This window comes from Zosterops lateralis (genome assembly GCF_965231275.1).
Source record: "Zosterops lateralis genome assembly, chromosome: 2".
In the NCBI taxonomy this organism is placed as follows: Eukaryota; Metazoa; Chordata; class Aves; order Passeriformes; family Zosteropidae; genus Zosterops; species Zosterops lateralis.
This window is the reverse complement of record NC_139763.1, coordinates 61038353-61053550: the sequence shown is the minus strand read 5'-3', so window position 1 is coordinate 61053550 and position 15198 is coordinate 61038353. Positions and strand designations below refer to the sequence as shown.

The following is a 15198-nucleotide window of genomic DNA, read 5'->3' as shown; positions in this document are numbered from 1 at the left end:
TAAACACCTGCAAGTCCAGTTATAGCAGTATATAAATGTCAGTTTATAGACTCCGCCAATATCAGTTAGAGCAGCTTATAAATTCCAGTCCCAAAAAAGACAAAAATAGCTGTAAAAGCTCATCATGTAAATCAAGCTATTACTTTTTTTTCCAAAAATAAATGAATTTATGTAAAACATTTTCTCAAGGATTAAGTTTTAATATTTTAGAGCACAACTTATAAAGTGTATTCTCTAGCTGTATTTTACAGTGGGTAGCTGTTTTTAAAATGCTTACATCTCTTGCTAAGCATCTTTCTGTAAGCATCTTCTACTTAAAATTCATATGTAGTTTTACTTGATGAGATTCTCTGGCATCGATGACAATGCACTCTCCATATATTGTACAGAGTATGAACATTCATGGCCAACAACATTTTGTAAGAAAACAAAATCATAATATTAGAGCCATTTTTAATTTAAAAAGTCATTGTGTGTTGAAGACAAAAAAAATCTCTTCTCCCCCAAACCCTAGGAGAAATATCACTTGATGACAAGTTATTTGATGTCAAAGGTAACTGTTTAACTATACTAAATCTTTATAGTTACCTGTCACTTAGGTGAAGAAAACTGCTGCTCTCATCAGGATGTTCATCTTCAAAACTTAGATTGGACCAACTCCCAGTGCTATCATCACCAATACTAAGACTCATCTGCTGGCTAACAACAGATTCAACAGAGTGAAATCCTTCTCTTCCAACAGAGCTAAACAAAGATTTAAGACAAAAACATCACTGCATTTCATGCTGATCTGTGTTTAGTTCATTCACAGCAATTTAACACCATTCCAAAGACATCAAATTCCATTGGAAAAGAAAAGGTGGAGAATCCCTTAATTTGTGTCCTATTCTTAACACAAGAAATAGTGCAACCAAATTAAACTGAAACATCAACAGGCTTAGGTCAGGGATTGCTATTTGGAATTGTTTCATTAGAAATCAAAGAAAGTGGTACAAAGAATTCTCTCATTAGGAATATTATTTGCTATGAAGCACAGAAGGCACTGTAGCTCTGCAGACTGTGTATCAAGGTACACTTTCCAAGTAGAAGACTTACCATTTCTGAACTTGTTCACCCTAGGACTGTTTGGCTGGCCAAACATTTCCCCTGGCCTGCCTTCAGTACAATCAGCTAAGTGGTCTGCTACTTAGGGCAAAGTGCTTATGTATTAAATGGTGTCTAAAATACTAGGATTACATTTTTTAAAAAGTTTTCTGCAGGAAAAGATTTGTTCTCTCCTTCAGAAAGAGTAGCAATGCATGACTTCTACAGAATTTTTCCTCTCAGAGAGTTCATTTTATAATCCAAAAACCTATCGAGCAATCATAGAAGTTAATCTTCAGAAGACACTTCAAAAAATTCATTTAAAGAGTTTGAACTCCTTATTAAAAAACCAAAACAACAACAAAAAAAAAACTCCACAAAAAAAGCTTTACAAAATGAGAACATGCAGTTATGAACTAACTTTCATGTGCACACTGTGATTATCTATCTATACATATATATATATATTTCAGTAAGAAGTCAAGAAGAATGATCAGCCTACTACCCCATAGCAAGCAGCCACAGTAACATCCACTATTTAAAAAGCCAATCTTGATTTAACCACATCATTCCTAACACTTTGCTCCAGTAAGTATGAATTTGTACAAAAACGTAGCTGAACTGGAACCCATCAGGGTAACAAAAAAGGTCACTTTTCCCATTTTTGTTTATAATTATACCAGCACCAGTTCTCTACATCACACAAGGCAGTTTCTCAAGGAGCATATGCATTACATACTACACACTAGATGACAATAGAAGAAATATTTAAAAATTCTATCACAGCAAAATTCTAATATCGCCTCCTTGCCTCAAATTTAGTAAGAAATAGTATCTCTTTGAACTCTGCATTTTGTTGTTGACATATTCTGACTAGAATTTTTAAATAAAGTGTCATCTTTGATACCATAGATATAGAAAAACATCATCACGTGACTTTCTTTTTTTGAAACATATTGAGTAAGAACTCAACCCTGTTGTGTGAAGACCAACGATATGCTCAGGAGCATTTTCATGCTTGTTTTATATTAAACCTTGAAAAATTTAGTTCACTCCCACTGTGGCCTTTAGCCACTGAACATATAAAAATCAATTTATTCTTTATCATGATGCCCCTCTAAATGCTAGAGAAAGAAACCAGTGTGAGGAATTCCCCCCCCCAAAAAAAAAAAAAAAAAAAAAGGTACAAATTGCTCTTGGACCTGAAAAGATTTCACTCTGATCAGAGCAGAATCTGTCTTAGGAAACAGCTGTTTGCCACAAATTTACTGTGGCAAATATTTCCTATTTATAGACCTATTAAAGGAAAGAGTATGTTACCTTTTGCTAAATACACAAGAATTTGAAAGTCAATTCCTTTGTTATTGTATTACTATTTTATAAGCTAAAGTGCAGTTTCATAAGTTGTTTTTTCTTAAAGTAACAGGTTATTTTTCTTTTTTTTTTTCTAGTAGTAAAGACACTATCACAACACAGCCATAATAAAAAAATTAAGTTATCATACTGCAAAGCAATGGCTCATTGGACCAGCATCAGATGTTGAAGAGGAAATATGAACAGGGAACAAACCTCAATTCTCTGACTGCTCATAGATAAACAAAACATTTAAGGACTAGTATGTACAACTGTAGGCACTATTTTGAAGTTGAAATAAGTTCCACTTATTATTCACCTATTGGAACATATGTGTGCTGATATACATAGTATCCTTGGTTTCAAGCTCACATAAAAAGCTTTTTTCCCCCAGTTCTGAGTCATTTAAATATAACCATAAGAACAAAAAGAAAACATTCAGAACGTAAGGTACCTTTTTAAGAAAACATATATTAAAACTCCTTCTAAGCACATATTTGTATTCACAATCTTTTTCTGGTACAAAATGCAACAAATAAGAGAAAATTAATATTACCTTGTGGTAACTGCTTGACCAATATTAGTCATAGCTGATGTCATTATTTCAGTAGTAAGGCTTTCAGCAAAACTGACTCCATCTTGTCCAATACCACTGTCAGCTGTCAGACTCGTGTAACTCAGCTCTCTTTCTGCTTTCTCTATGGCCGCAGTAGCCCCCTTGTCAGAAAACACTGTCCTCTGTTCTACATCAACATGAATTTTGGGAATATCGAGCTGAAATACTCTTGAATTTTGACAGGCACCACCCAATCCAGAATGAAGAAAATGCCTCACTGGAATGCAGGATTCTTGTGCAGGTAGTTGATGGGACATACTTTCTGTACAGTAGCGGTGTTCCTTCACACTGCAGTATCTACAGACAGTTCCGGAAAAAGGAGACAGTTTCTCAGTATACAAGAGCTTATCTCCATTTTTTCTGTTTTCAGCCACATGGAGAACAGCTGACTCTAAACTCATTTCTAGAGTATCATCTGCTACTTTCCTAGCATATTGTTCTATAGCCTGAATTATGCCTTCACTGTAGCCATTTTCATTTATATTACCTGTACTATGATAGAGTTTATGATCTGGGGAGAAAGGATGAAATGTCCTAGAAAACTTTGTTTTAATGATATCCCCTGTGACTTCATCCAATTCAGTCTTTTTATATAGACAAGAATCTGTCAGAGACTTTGGCAAACATCCTCCTGACATTTTCAGTTTCTTCCTGACGTCACAAGTGATACTGTGCGCAAGGGATTCGGAAAAATGTAAAAACTCCGTACACTCCGTTCTCTGTCCACCGACACTCCTCTCAAACATTTGGCCTTCACAGCAATGAATGCTGCTTTTCACTTGCTGTACTGCATCTTTATTCCCTGCTTTGATCAGCTCCAGCTTACCATTTACCTGTGCATTCTGCCCAGGAAATGTCCTTCTGCTGTATCTGAATTTGGCTTTTCTAGCAGCTTGCTGCAAGCCTGATTTGATAGACCTGTAAGCAAGTCTGCTGGCGTACTGATCCACTAACAGCTCAGCGTTTCCTCCTTCTCTTTTCAGAACCCGGATAACATGATCTGCATACTCGTCAGTCACACTTTCACAGCTCGGGTACTTGGAAGTCAAACCTGTCGTGCCTGAACCTTGTGGTAAAGGAAGCACAGATGAATCCCTCTCCCCTGGCCACTGGTCCTGTACTGGCCCACACCATTCTCTTGCACCGCCATCTTTATCGCCTTTTCTCACATAAAAGCAATCCACCTGGCAGTTAACCCGCTTCATTCTCAACAGCTTGCAGTGCCTTGACTTCACTACTTTCTTGGCCTCATTGATGACTTTTCCTGCCATATCACCTGCATAATTCCACAAGGAATTACATGTCTCTTCCGGGATATTTACAAATGCAGTGTATCCACATCTTTTCTTTTGCATCCCTAACTGAGCCTGCCTACCAGCTTCTCTTTCATTTGTTTTACCACCTAAATGGGAAGCAGCCATTTCAGTCGCCACTGAAATTATGCAGCTAGCTAAGCAATCTGCATACTGAATTGTTTTTGCTGAATGCTCCTCTTTCTCAACAGGCATTTCAGAATGATCTTCATCTTCACTACTCTCCACTTCTTCAGAAAGTGACCGCATGAGTTTGAGCATAAATTCCTCGTTTTCCAAAGAGTCGTGTTCAGTTTCAGATGAATCAGTAATGGATGGATTGTAGGGTGTAGAAGGTGGTGTTGCAGGTGCAAATTCCTTTGCTAATTCTCCCTTGAGTTTCTTGGACAGCTTTTTTAAGTTCCTTTCAGAACTACCTTGACATGGTACTAGAGGAGTTGGTGGGGGTGTATCGGGCATTAAACAGGTATTTCCATGTTTCAGGCTTGATTTTTCTTCCATCTGCAAAGTACCTTCCCTGCCAAGCACCTCTGAAGAAAAGCTACTTGCATGCAGAAAACAATCAGTCTGCCTGTAATTCAAAGCTCCTGCTGATAGTTTCTGGGTATCACTTTTTTTGGAAGGCTTGTTTAAGCATGTTACTGAACAGCTTCCAGTGTCAGTACAGTCCTCTAGAACATGCCTAGCAAAAGTCACAGTGGAACAAGATGAGGGTGATTTTGAAGAAAACTTGTTTCCTTTTTGTTCTGGCCAACAATCTTTAGATTCTAAAAAACACTGAACAGAATGAGTTGGAGTAAGAAATTTACATGGATTATTCAAAGGCAACTGTTGTTGTTCCACAATTATAGAAACATTACTTTGTTTCTCAGCCTCTTGCTTCTTTATCACACATTGTTCTCTTTGATTGGTATCTCTGTAAGTTTGCGAGCTCACATTACATGTTAAATTGTCACCGGTGTTGCATAACAGAGTTTTACTTTCTTCCACAGACTGTTTTATGACATACTTGGACAAATGATCTGCAAACAGGCTCTTTCGGGAGTCTTCACCAGCACCTTGCACATAAGGCTTTTTATCTATTACTTTTCTTGTTAAAAAATCTGAATACTCTTCTACTGCTTTTGTTACTCTAGATGAGGTTATGGTTTCATAAGCTTCATTTACTATCATATCTACCATAGTTCCAGAGAAAGTATTAATGCCTTTTGACCCACTTGTTAATTCTGAATTATTGTTCATTCCAGATCTGTTATTTGTTAGTTTGGTATCATTCTGGTTACAAAAGAGTGATGGAGTACTTTCAGTATTTTGACTGTGATCTGAAGTTAGATAAATATTTCTGAAAGAAGCAACTTCCTCCTCTCTCGTTCTGCTTGTGAAAAATGGATGAATGGAGTCTTTGAATACTTTTGTACTGTCATCAGCATTTAGAGCAGTGGATACTTTTGCTTTGTAAGAATCAGAGGAAACCTGTTGCTGACAAAGAGCACTTCCAGCTAAGGGCACAGGTATTGAACTCACAACACCAGAGGTACAAAATAGAGCTTGCTGCACTGTATATTCCTTCTTGGAGTTTTGGATTGGCTTTAGTGCTGCCCTATCATTAAAATTAGGAGAAACTGTGGAAGTCTGTGTTGACTCTAACATACTTTCTGCACTTACATATTTGATATTGTCCATGGAAACACTAATGGCTGCTTGTGTTGTGAAGGTCACATCAACCTGAGATAGCTCAATAAATGCCTCCTGAATGACAGATTCAGACAAATCTCGGGCATAGGATCTTACCACTTTGTTTTCATAATCAAATGATGAGGGCTGTGCAGTAGGTGTTGATGGATATGAAAACTGGCATACTTCCATGATTCCTTCAAACACAAGTTCTTCAGCAAGGTCTGCTGCGAACCGTGCAACGGTGTTGGTGAATATTTGTTTCTTTACCTGACGCAATTCTTTCAGAGCACCAGTTATAGCTTCGCTCACCAAAAAGTTTGCTATGCCGTTAATGGCACGCTCCTTCAGTGAGATTGCTCTACGTCTTCCAATCTCATAAAAAGCCATTTGAAAGACTGAAGAAGTCAACCTAGAAGCCAAATGGCAAAGCGCATTTGTGCATGAAGAAACACCTTTTTGGAGGTCTTTAAATGCACTGCCAAAACTTTTTTCAACCAATTCAGCTGCAAATTTTTGAATGCTATCTCTTATCATTAGTGACTTATGTTTAGATTTTGCTTGCTTCTCTGGTTCCTTACTAGTTTTTGTTTTGAGATCTGCAGCTTGCCTCTTCTCTTTCAAAGTAACCCTTTTGTGTTTTGAATCATTCTCGGCACACATTTGCTCTGATGAGGACTCAGAAAAAAAAACAGAACCCAGTATTTCACATGAAACACTGTCAGCATATGCTGAGTAACTGTTATAAGCTGCCTCACGGTGACTTTGACCTGTCCCATCTCCACCAAGATTAATTCGACACAAACATTCGGAAGAACCACAGCTCCCTAGGGGGCTGAAGGCCGATGTTCTAATGGGGCTGAAGAAGCCTCCATTCTCTTCCCCCGACGTTTTAACTGGGCGAGGGGAATCCGGGACCTCGAAGATGCTGCTGTACGGTGATTCTGGCTTACGAGGAGTTGGTTTCTTTACATTGGCAGGGAGAGTGGGACGATCAAACTTGAATTTCTGAGGATTCATTGTAACGCTTGCAGATGACAATTTTTCATGTGCAGTCCTCCTTTTCTGGGCAGAATTCCCTAGGATGGGATCCCTAATAATTTTACAAGAGTTTTCCAAGGCTTGTTCCAGCTCATCAAACTGATCAAAACTATCAAAAAATTCACTCACTTCTGAATCTGAATCCTCTATACCATCTTTTACTACTGGAATTTTTGGCAGCTGAAGTTTTGCCTTCAAGCTTTTTTGATACCCTTCTTCATCTAAGAAGATGATGGGGCTTGGGCTGGAGCAATCTGACTCAGAGGATTCAGCTGGAGAGGAAGAAAACAACGTTTTACGTAAAAAATTAACACCTTGATCAGAAGGATTATATGGCTTATAGAAACTCCTTTGTATCCAAGGATCAGAAATTGAGGTTGTAACTGAATTCTTTACTGAGGACAGCTCCTTAAGTCCCAAAATATCAATCAAAGTAGAAGATCTGGCAGATGATTTTCGACGTGCAGAACCCACAAGAATCTTTGAGTCAACAGCTTCTAAACATTGAGCAGGGATGGTCTGTGAAGCAGCATCTCGATGGTTTTGAGAAGTAAAGCTGCATGTACCTGAACAACAACAACAACAAAAAGATAAAAAGAAATTGCTTCAAAACCAAGAATTTCCACAGAACTACAGCAAACTAGGCAGATTTTAATGGCAACTTCCAAGTTTACTATTGTTGCAAAATGCCAGGTCATCTTTCATGATTAAAGCAATCTTTCATTTTCTTTAAATTCTATTATACAAATCTAATCACTGACAAATTAATGTATTTCTCAGTACACAAAGTGGAACAAGATTTTATTTGATATCAAACTGACACTGAGATTAGAAATCTTTGGTTTTATGAGTTAGCAGGCTGCTGTGAAAAGAGCAAAAAATTAATCTTTCAATTGCATAATATTCCTTTACAAGGCATGATTAATGTAAAAAAAATTACAATTTATTTACATTTACCTTATTAAATCCCAACAGCCTAAATTTCAAACATCAATTTCTACAAGTGTGCAAGACCTTACCAGTACTCAGTATCTTTGAAGGCTCATCTTCATCTAAGTGTTCAAAAGCAGTGACAAAATCATCCTCAATTGAAGAAACTGACTGATTTGTGTCATCTTCTTCTCCATGGGCTGTCTCTGTTTGATGATTTTGTGATGAGTTTATTTCCACTGCATATCTTATGCCTGTAGTATACTTGCTTAGCAAGGTAAATATATAATCAACTTTGATCCTTGGGAATGAAGGAGACAGTCTCATCACACAAAACACTTCAGGAAGCTGATTCTTGAAAAAGAGAGCAACAAGAAAACAAACACAGCAATTTTCAAGGGATTTTTTTCAATGCATTTTTATGAAGAGTAAGTAATTTTAAATACAAGAAAATTAATTCAACAGTTTGTGTAGACTGACAGATAGAATTACTCATTTTTGTAAGGTCTGCATTCTGAATAAATCATTGCAATAATGTAACACAACCATGATAACATATATCCAAGAATCTATTAACAAATGCATGTTAAAAATTTGTTGAGGAACACAGCATTTCAGAGCATGTTTATGCCGTAAAATATTTTAGTTTACAGGGTATCTGTTACTTCAAGGTACCTTTAATCTTATATGCAATGTTTGTAATTGGAAAGAATATAATTAGCATGGTAACAATGGGAACAATATAGGGATAAAAATAATGGAAATTATATAATTTACAGCTTTTTTTTTTTTTAAGAAAAGTGATCACTGAGTTTTATGAACATCAGACATTTCCTTAATTTTGGGTACCTCTGTTTCAACAAAAAAAGTCTGCTGAAGAAGAAAGCTATATGAGCTGAGCAGAGATAGTTAAACTGACAAACTTGATATTCTTTCCAAATTGCCAGTGAAAGAGACTATAGCCTAGCAGAAGCATGGGATCAGAACCATAATTAAATACTAATTAAGTATTTTCTGTAAACAATACGGCACAGTTTATTTTCACAAAACAACAGAAATATAATATTAATACTACTGTGGCTAAGATGGCCCAAAATCAAAAGCAAGACAGGGTGTAAAAAGACTAAACTCTTTAGAAGGTAAACTGTAATGCTTCTGACATGCAAGAAGACAGAAAAATTTTACCTGATGTCTCATGACATAAGGTTTTGCCAAGGTTTTCTTTATGTCTTTTAGAAATACAGCCTCATTTTCTTTTAATTTGCGCAACTGGAGCGATTTCAGAACATCTGCAAGCTCTGCAGAAACAGCTGACAACTCCTGATTTTAAATAAAAAACATTGAGAATACAAAATAAAAAAAAAGGTATGCAAATGACAATGGGGTTGATTTCATACCTCCCCTAAATCCTAACTGTTGCTAATTCTGGTAAAGATTTTTTCTTCCCTATTTCTTACTCCATCCCCTCCACTTACTCTCTCAAACTGATGTAAAGCTTGTGAAAACAAGATTTAATTCAGTCCATACTTGGAAGATGCCTAAAAGTCATAAAGCAGAATCTTGAAAGTGCTGAAAAGCAGCTGCACATCCTACAAAATACCCAACTACACTGACCTCAGCTACGATGGTTTTCAATGGACCTCTACATGATAGCTCCCTACCACAAAAACATGAGCAAGACACATCTTTAACATGACCCTGGACAACCTTTAGATTTATCTAATACAGAAGAGGCCTATGAAAGAGTTACAATGTTTTTTCCAACAGTTCAAACACTACTGAAACACTATGGTTCAAAGCAAATCTCCATAAATTTGTTCTGTCCAATCTTCTCTAAATTCCATCTAATTCTAAACAATCAAACAGTTCTTACCCACACTTGAAAGAATGTCTAGTACTATAATTTGAAGAATTAGCAACATTGATCTAATATGGAACAGATATGGATTCAGAGTTTCTGTTTTATATTTTAAAACATCAGCAAACTATTACAAGCAATCTCTACTAAGATCTAGACAGAGCAGAAACATGGAATTTTACTGTGAACGTGTATGTTAAGAATTATACTTATATGTAAATTCCACAGGAAAACTAAATCCTTAACTTATGAAAATGGCATGTCATAACCCTCATAGTTTGCTACACTCCACCTTTTAAAATAATATTTCCTTATCTAAATCTCCAGAATAACATCTTAAGGCATAACCATAATACTGACTCCCAAACCCCCACCAGCAATTCACAGCTAGAGGTCAGATCAGTGAAGTTTAGTTTCACACATTCAACTGCACCATATCAAGAAGCACAACTCAACTAGGGGTAAGATATCAAACCAAAATACCGATACACATAACTTTTTAACAACAACAAAACCCAAACCACAAAAAAAAAAAAAAGCATCCACAAAAAATACAACCAACTGAGGTTCCTTCCCACCCAAACACCTCCCCTTCCCAGCCAGTCATCCTCCCCCACTGCATTTAAGTACAAAGACTGACCCAGGTAACACTGTAAATATATATAAAACACTGATTATTCTAGTAATTTTTTTTTGACCTTTAAATGACATTTGAAACTTAGGCTTTTAAATACTCAAGATACATCTATTCCATTTCCGGCAGAACACTAAATTTCCTCCAGTTAAAAAATTAGGTGCTACTTAGAAGAAATTTTACAATATAAATAGATATATACTGTACCTGCAAGTGAGCAGTACCCATCTCTTCCACAAAACCTATAAATGTAATCTGTAAAATAAATCCATGAGTACAGTCAAGTAAAGTAAAGATTTTTTTGTTTGTTTCCTGCAGATATTTAAGAGTTAAAAATTCAGCAGACAAAGTTAAAGCTTCATTCTACTGCCTCAAAACCCATACCTTAGGGTAGCACAGCTCGCTCAAGCAGTACACGTAGTCATACGTAAAGAATGGTAATGCTATACTATTTGACTTGAGAAAGGTCAGATCTGACTGAAGAGCATATACAACACTGAAAACTCACTACACAGGAATTATTCTACTGGCTGGTATATACAGAGCAACACATCCAAGCCTCATTACATCTGTTAAAACACAGACAGTTTTGCAAAGATCAGAGCTCATCTGTCCTTGCTTCAGGCTGGGCACATATAAAACTGTTCCAGTCTGAAATCTGTCCATGCTGATAAACTGTTATACACTTGGATATACTGAACAAAGCATAATGCCAACATATTATGCAATTTACCATGTAAATTGATTAGCCTAAGGCTAAAACACAACAGATTACTTAAGCCTCATGTTTGCATGCCAGTGCCAAGTAAAATAACCCTAACATAAAAGAACTGAAAAACTCAACCTTCCACAAAGAAACAAACAAACAAAAAAAAAGACCTTGTCAGGCTCAGGAACCTTGAGTATGCCAGAAATATCAGTTTTACTTCAGGTTTTTGTGCTTGTGGACAAGGGAGATATTTTATCACATACAGTCCCTCTCTTCTGCCTACAGGTGTTTTGTACCATTCAACACAAACAGACTGAAGAGAGTCAGTCACTACTCAAACTTTGTTTCAAATGTCAGTCGGTTATCATTTGTTATTTCCCTAACAACGAATCAATAGGCCATCTTCATATTTACTTTCAAAACAAGGGTGTCAGAAAATAAACTTTGCTTCCATTTGGTAGACATGAAATAAAGAACAGAGACTAAATACTTCCACTGATGTTTGAAATTCAGTTTTATATGGTTTGGGTTCCATTTTTTCTGAGCATTATGCAATAGACTGATTTTGAACCATAACTCATAAATCTGCAGCAGCTACTTCATTTGCTCCAAAGAACATCACTATGTTTATACTGATATATTATCAACTAGTTCAACTACATGCTTGTATATCCACAGAATCTCTCTAAGTACAGAGCTAGAAAAAAGGAATGGCCAGAATTCTATTTTGAACTGTATTTTGAACTGTGTTTTGAGTATGTCCTTTCTCAGTGTGAGTAAAAAAAAAAAAAAAAAAAAAAAAACCCAAAAACCAACAAAAACACAACCCAGTCTTTGTTTTCAACTGAAATCATACTATGAAAAATTTTGTCTTGTTTATTTCAGGGGGTCTCATGCTAGAAAAAAGATCTTATGCTTCCAGTTATTATCTTCTAGCTTACATCCACTTATCCTTATGTCAGGTATGACAAGATCATAAAGGAAATAATGCCTCTCTGTAGCATTCCAAATAGTCCCAGACAAATTACACATATGCAGCACCACATTCACTGTGTTAACTGTGAAACAATCTTGTTTGAGAAATGTTTCTCTTCAACTCCTACACAATTCATCTGCACAACATCTGCAAGACATACTTAAACCTCTACATTTTTTTATCTGTACAGTATGTACAATATGAACTGAATTCCTCTACAGAAGGAGTAAAATATCAAACAGTTTAAACTACCTGGGGGAAAAACTAGTTTTCCAAAGAACATTTTGAGAGGCTCTAGAGTTTGTTGCTGTTCGGGTTTTTTTGGCAGTTTTGCTTCTGTTTTTTTAATGGGCATTTGTTTTTTGTCTTCTTGCATGTCCTTTCTTCTTCCTCAAGAAAATGAATCTAACCCTTGTCTTCTCCCATTGGATAACTCATTGTGAAAGACAGGGCAGTAAGCAGGAGTCATAGCTTCACACAAATGAAGGGCACTATTACCCTGTGAGATCAGCAAACAGCTGTCAAAGAGACCACAACACTCCTAAGTCTGTCTATTTTTGCCTCGATGACAAGACTAATCTGGATCTCTTTATTGTGGTCAAACTCCAGTTTTCACAGAAAAAAAATGTCATCTTTTAATACCTTGAACATGTATGAACTTAGTACATCAGTTCAAAAGTTGGAGAGTAGGCAAAGGAAATAAAAAGGTCATCAATAACCTAAGTCCTTTCTTTAAACTAAAAATAAGTGTATGATACACTGTAATCGAAGGCTACCTTAAACCATGGGTACAAAGGAAATGGTACAGGAAAACCTCAATTCTGGTTTTCTCAAGTCTGAGTTCTTCTAACATCATCCTCCATGTAAGTTATCTTTTCCTATGTTTTCATGAGGAAAAAATACCTCTTCTGTGACAGGATATTGACCCTGTTACATTTCAACCAGAGGGAGAGGGCTCTTAATTGCTTGATCTCATAAGGTAACTAAATATAGTCAGCTATCTTTCTCCACAGGGACCATCACTGCCGTTCCCAGCGATTTGTCAGGTATTTTCTACAAGACAAAAAAACCTTCATAGATTCTAAAGCATGATCTGCCTGATCAGATAAAGACAAGGTTTTGCTCACACCTCCACTGCATAGCTCTTTTGTGTTACGTTAATCTGTCATAGCTTTCATCCTTCACAAATTCAGTTTCTTGCCTGCTCCCCAGATGTCTTAACCTCTGACTGTACCCCAGTTACACAACCTCTGGTGTTACCCAAGCAACCCTAACTCATCAATCTGCCTCTTGCTGCTGTTTATGCGATCATCACTCTTCCTTAACCACTGCCTCAGTTTCTTTGCTTCAATTCTCCCTATCTCAGCTCCTCTGCCTGGCTTGTTCAGATCAGCCTTTCCTTCTCTAAGCTCCTTGTCAGACCTGTTAACTACAAATTAGAAGTCTTGTAAAACCCATAACACAAGTTATATGATATATACAGCTTTTACTTTTTTCTTTTCCCTTTGGGGAAGTTGTTAGCCTTGTAACTCAGACAATTCTAGTAATTCTTCCTTACAGCTTGAGATCTACCTGGATAATCCCACATTCTGTCAGGTCTACTTCTCTCCACACCTTGTTGAGCTTTCAGACCATCCATAATCACATAAAACAAGTTTAGATCTGCAATTCTGAGGCTTCAGCTTTTATCTGCAAATGGGAATCAAAGGGTTCTGCTACTTTGTTAGGATACCGTCCATACAATCATTAACAAATGCAACACAACCCAAGTCATCTATTTACTCATCTTGGTTTTCTAGCTTCACAAATCCTCTAAAGCACAGAAATGTCACCTTGAAATGTCACAGCTTTTTAAGACTTCAGTGACTAAATTCAAGAATGACAATAGGGGGCATAGATTTAAAGGCCAGTAATTTGCAGCATTGTTTCTATTTACTATCCTGTAGCTTTCTATACTGTTTCAAGAAACATTGTTTTCTATCATAGCCACAAAATATAAAGAAGTGGGAATATTATAGCATACCTCAATAAAATTATCTTGTTCTTCCTGATTTAAGCATTCCTCTGCTGATACATTGCATAACTCCTTCCTGCTGTGTAGCAGTGACTTCATAGACTGCAGGATACTTTCACCAAAATTCTGGAAAAAAATGAAAAATAAATTTAAGAAAAAAATGCATGATCACTTTCAGATACATAGTACATCCATCTATTCTCTACTCCCCACAAGTTTTGCTACTCTGATTATTATTTCAAATAATTTTGTACATAAATAACCAGGTTTGACATTTAAATTTACTTCAGGACATGAAGCTGAAGCAGGTACAATTTTTCAATCAATACTTTTATTCCAAAATAGTTTGATATTCTTTAAGAACTTTTGAAAAAAAGGCAAGATGAGAATACATGGAAAAAAAGAGCAGATGAATCCAAGAAGAAATCCAAATCGCATCTATTCCTTGCATTGTAGCTTGCATATGGAACTTTTCCATCAGCTTCTCCTTAAATAGGATGAAAAGCAATTTTAGCCAAGAAAAGTAATGGAGGTGGCTTCAAAAGTCAGAGGGGAAGAAAACAAACAAGCAAACAAAAAACGCCAAAAAAAAAATCCACATACACTCTTTCCCATTCCTTTAAGAATATAAAACATCTGTAACTTAATCCTATGTAAATAGTTCTTGTAACATTTCTTGTAATAACACTTATGGTGACATGCAAGCACCCAGGGATGGCTAAAAAAGGCTGAAGAATCCAAGACTTTCTCCCAGTGTAACAAAGCAAAGCCAAACAAAAGAGCCAACACTATGAAGGCAAATAAGACTACAGAACAACAAAAACTGGTTCACTTAGCTTGTAAAAAAGAAAATATCCTCTAAATTGTTTTAGGAAGTCAGCAATTTTTTCTTTTTTTAATTTAAAATTTTCATCTTCTCCAGCAAATTGGAAGGTTAAGAAGACAAATAAGAACATCAGATGGTTAAAAATTATTAACCCAGTAATTATTCCCTATA

The 15198-nt window shown here is 36.3% G+C and overlaps 1 protein-coding gene across 3 annotated transcripts in view; it reads right to left on the bottom strand.

Moving 5' to 3' along the window:
• Positions 1-15198, bottom strand: part of AKAP11 (A-kinase anchoring protein 11) — a 42318-nt gene that overhangs the window by 13727 nt on the left and 13393 nt on the right. For 2 of the 3 annotated variants that reach the window (XM_083884828.1, XM_083884829.1), the window contains exons 3-8: positions 14211-14327; positions 10710-10757; positions 9196-9330; positions 8100-8364; positions 2993-7646; positions 589-744 (exon numbers count right to left, since the gene is read on the bottom strand). In XM_083884828.1, the coding sequence (XP_083740954.1) occupies positions 589-744; positions 2993-7646; positions 8100-8364; positions 9196-9330; positions 10710-10757; positions 14211-14327 (5375 nt within the window). The remainder of the gene's footprint in view (positions 1-588; positions 745-2992; positions 7647-8099; positions 8365-9195; positions 9331-10709; positions 10758-14210; positions 14328-15198) is intronic. The other variant, XM_083884830.1, reaches the window with a different exon arrangement.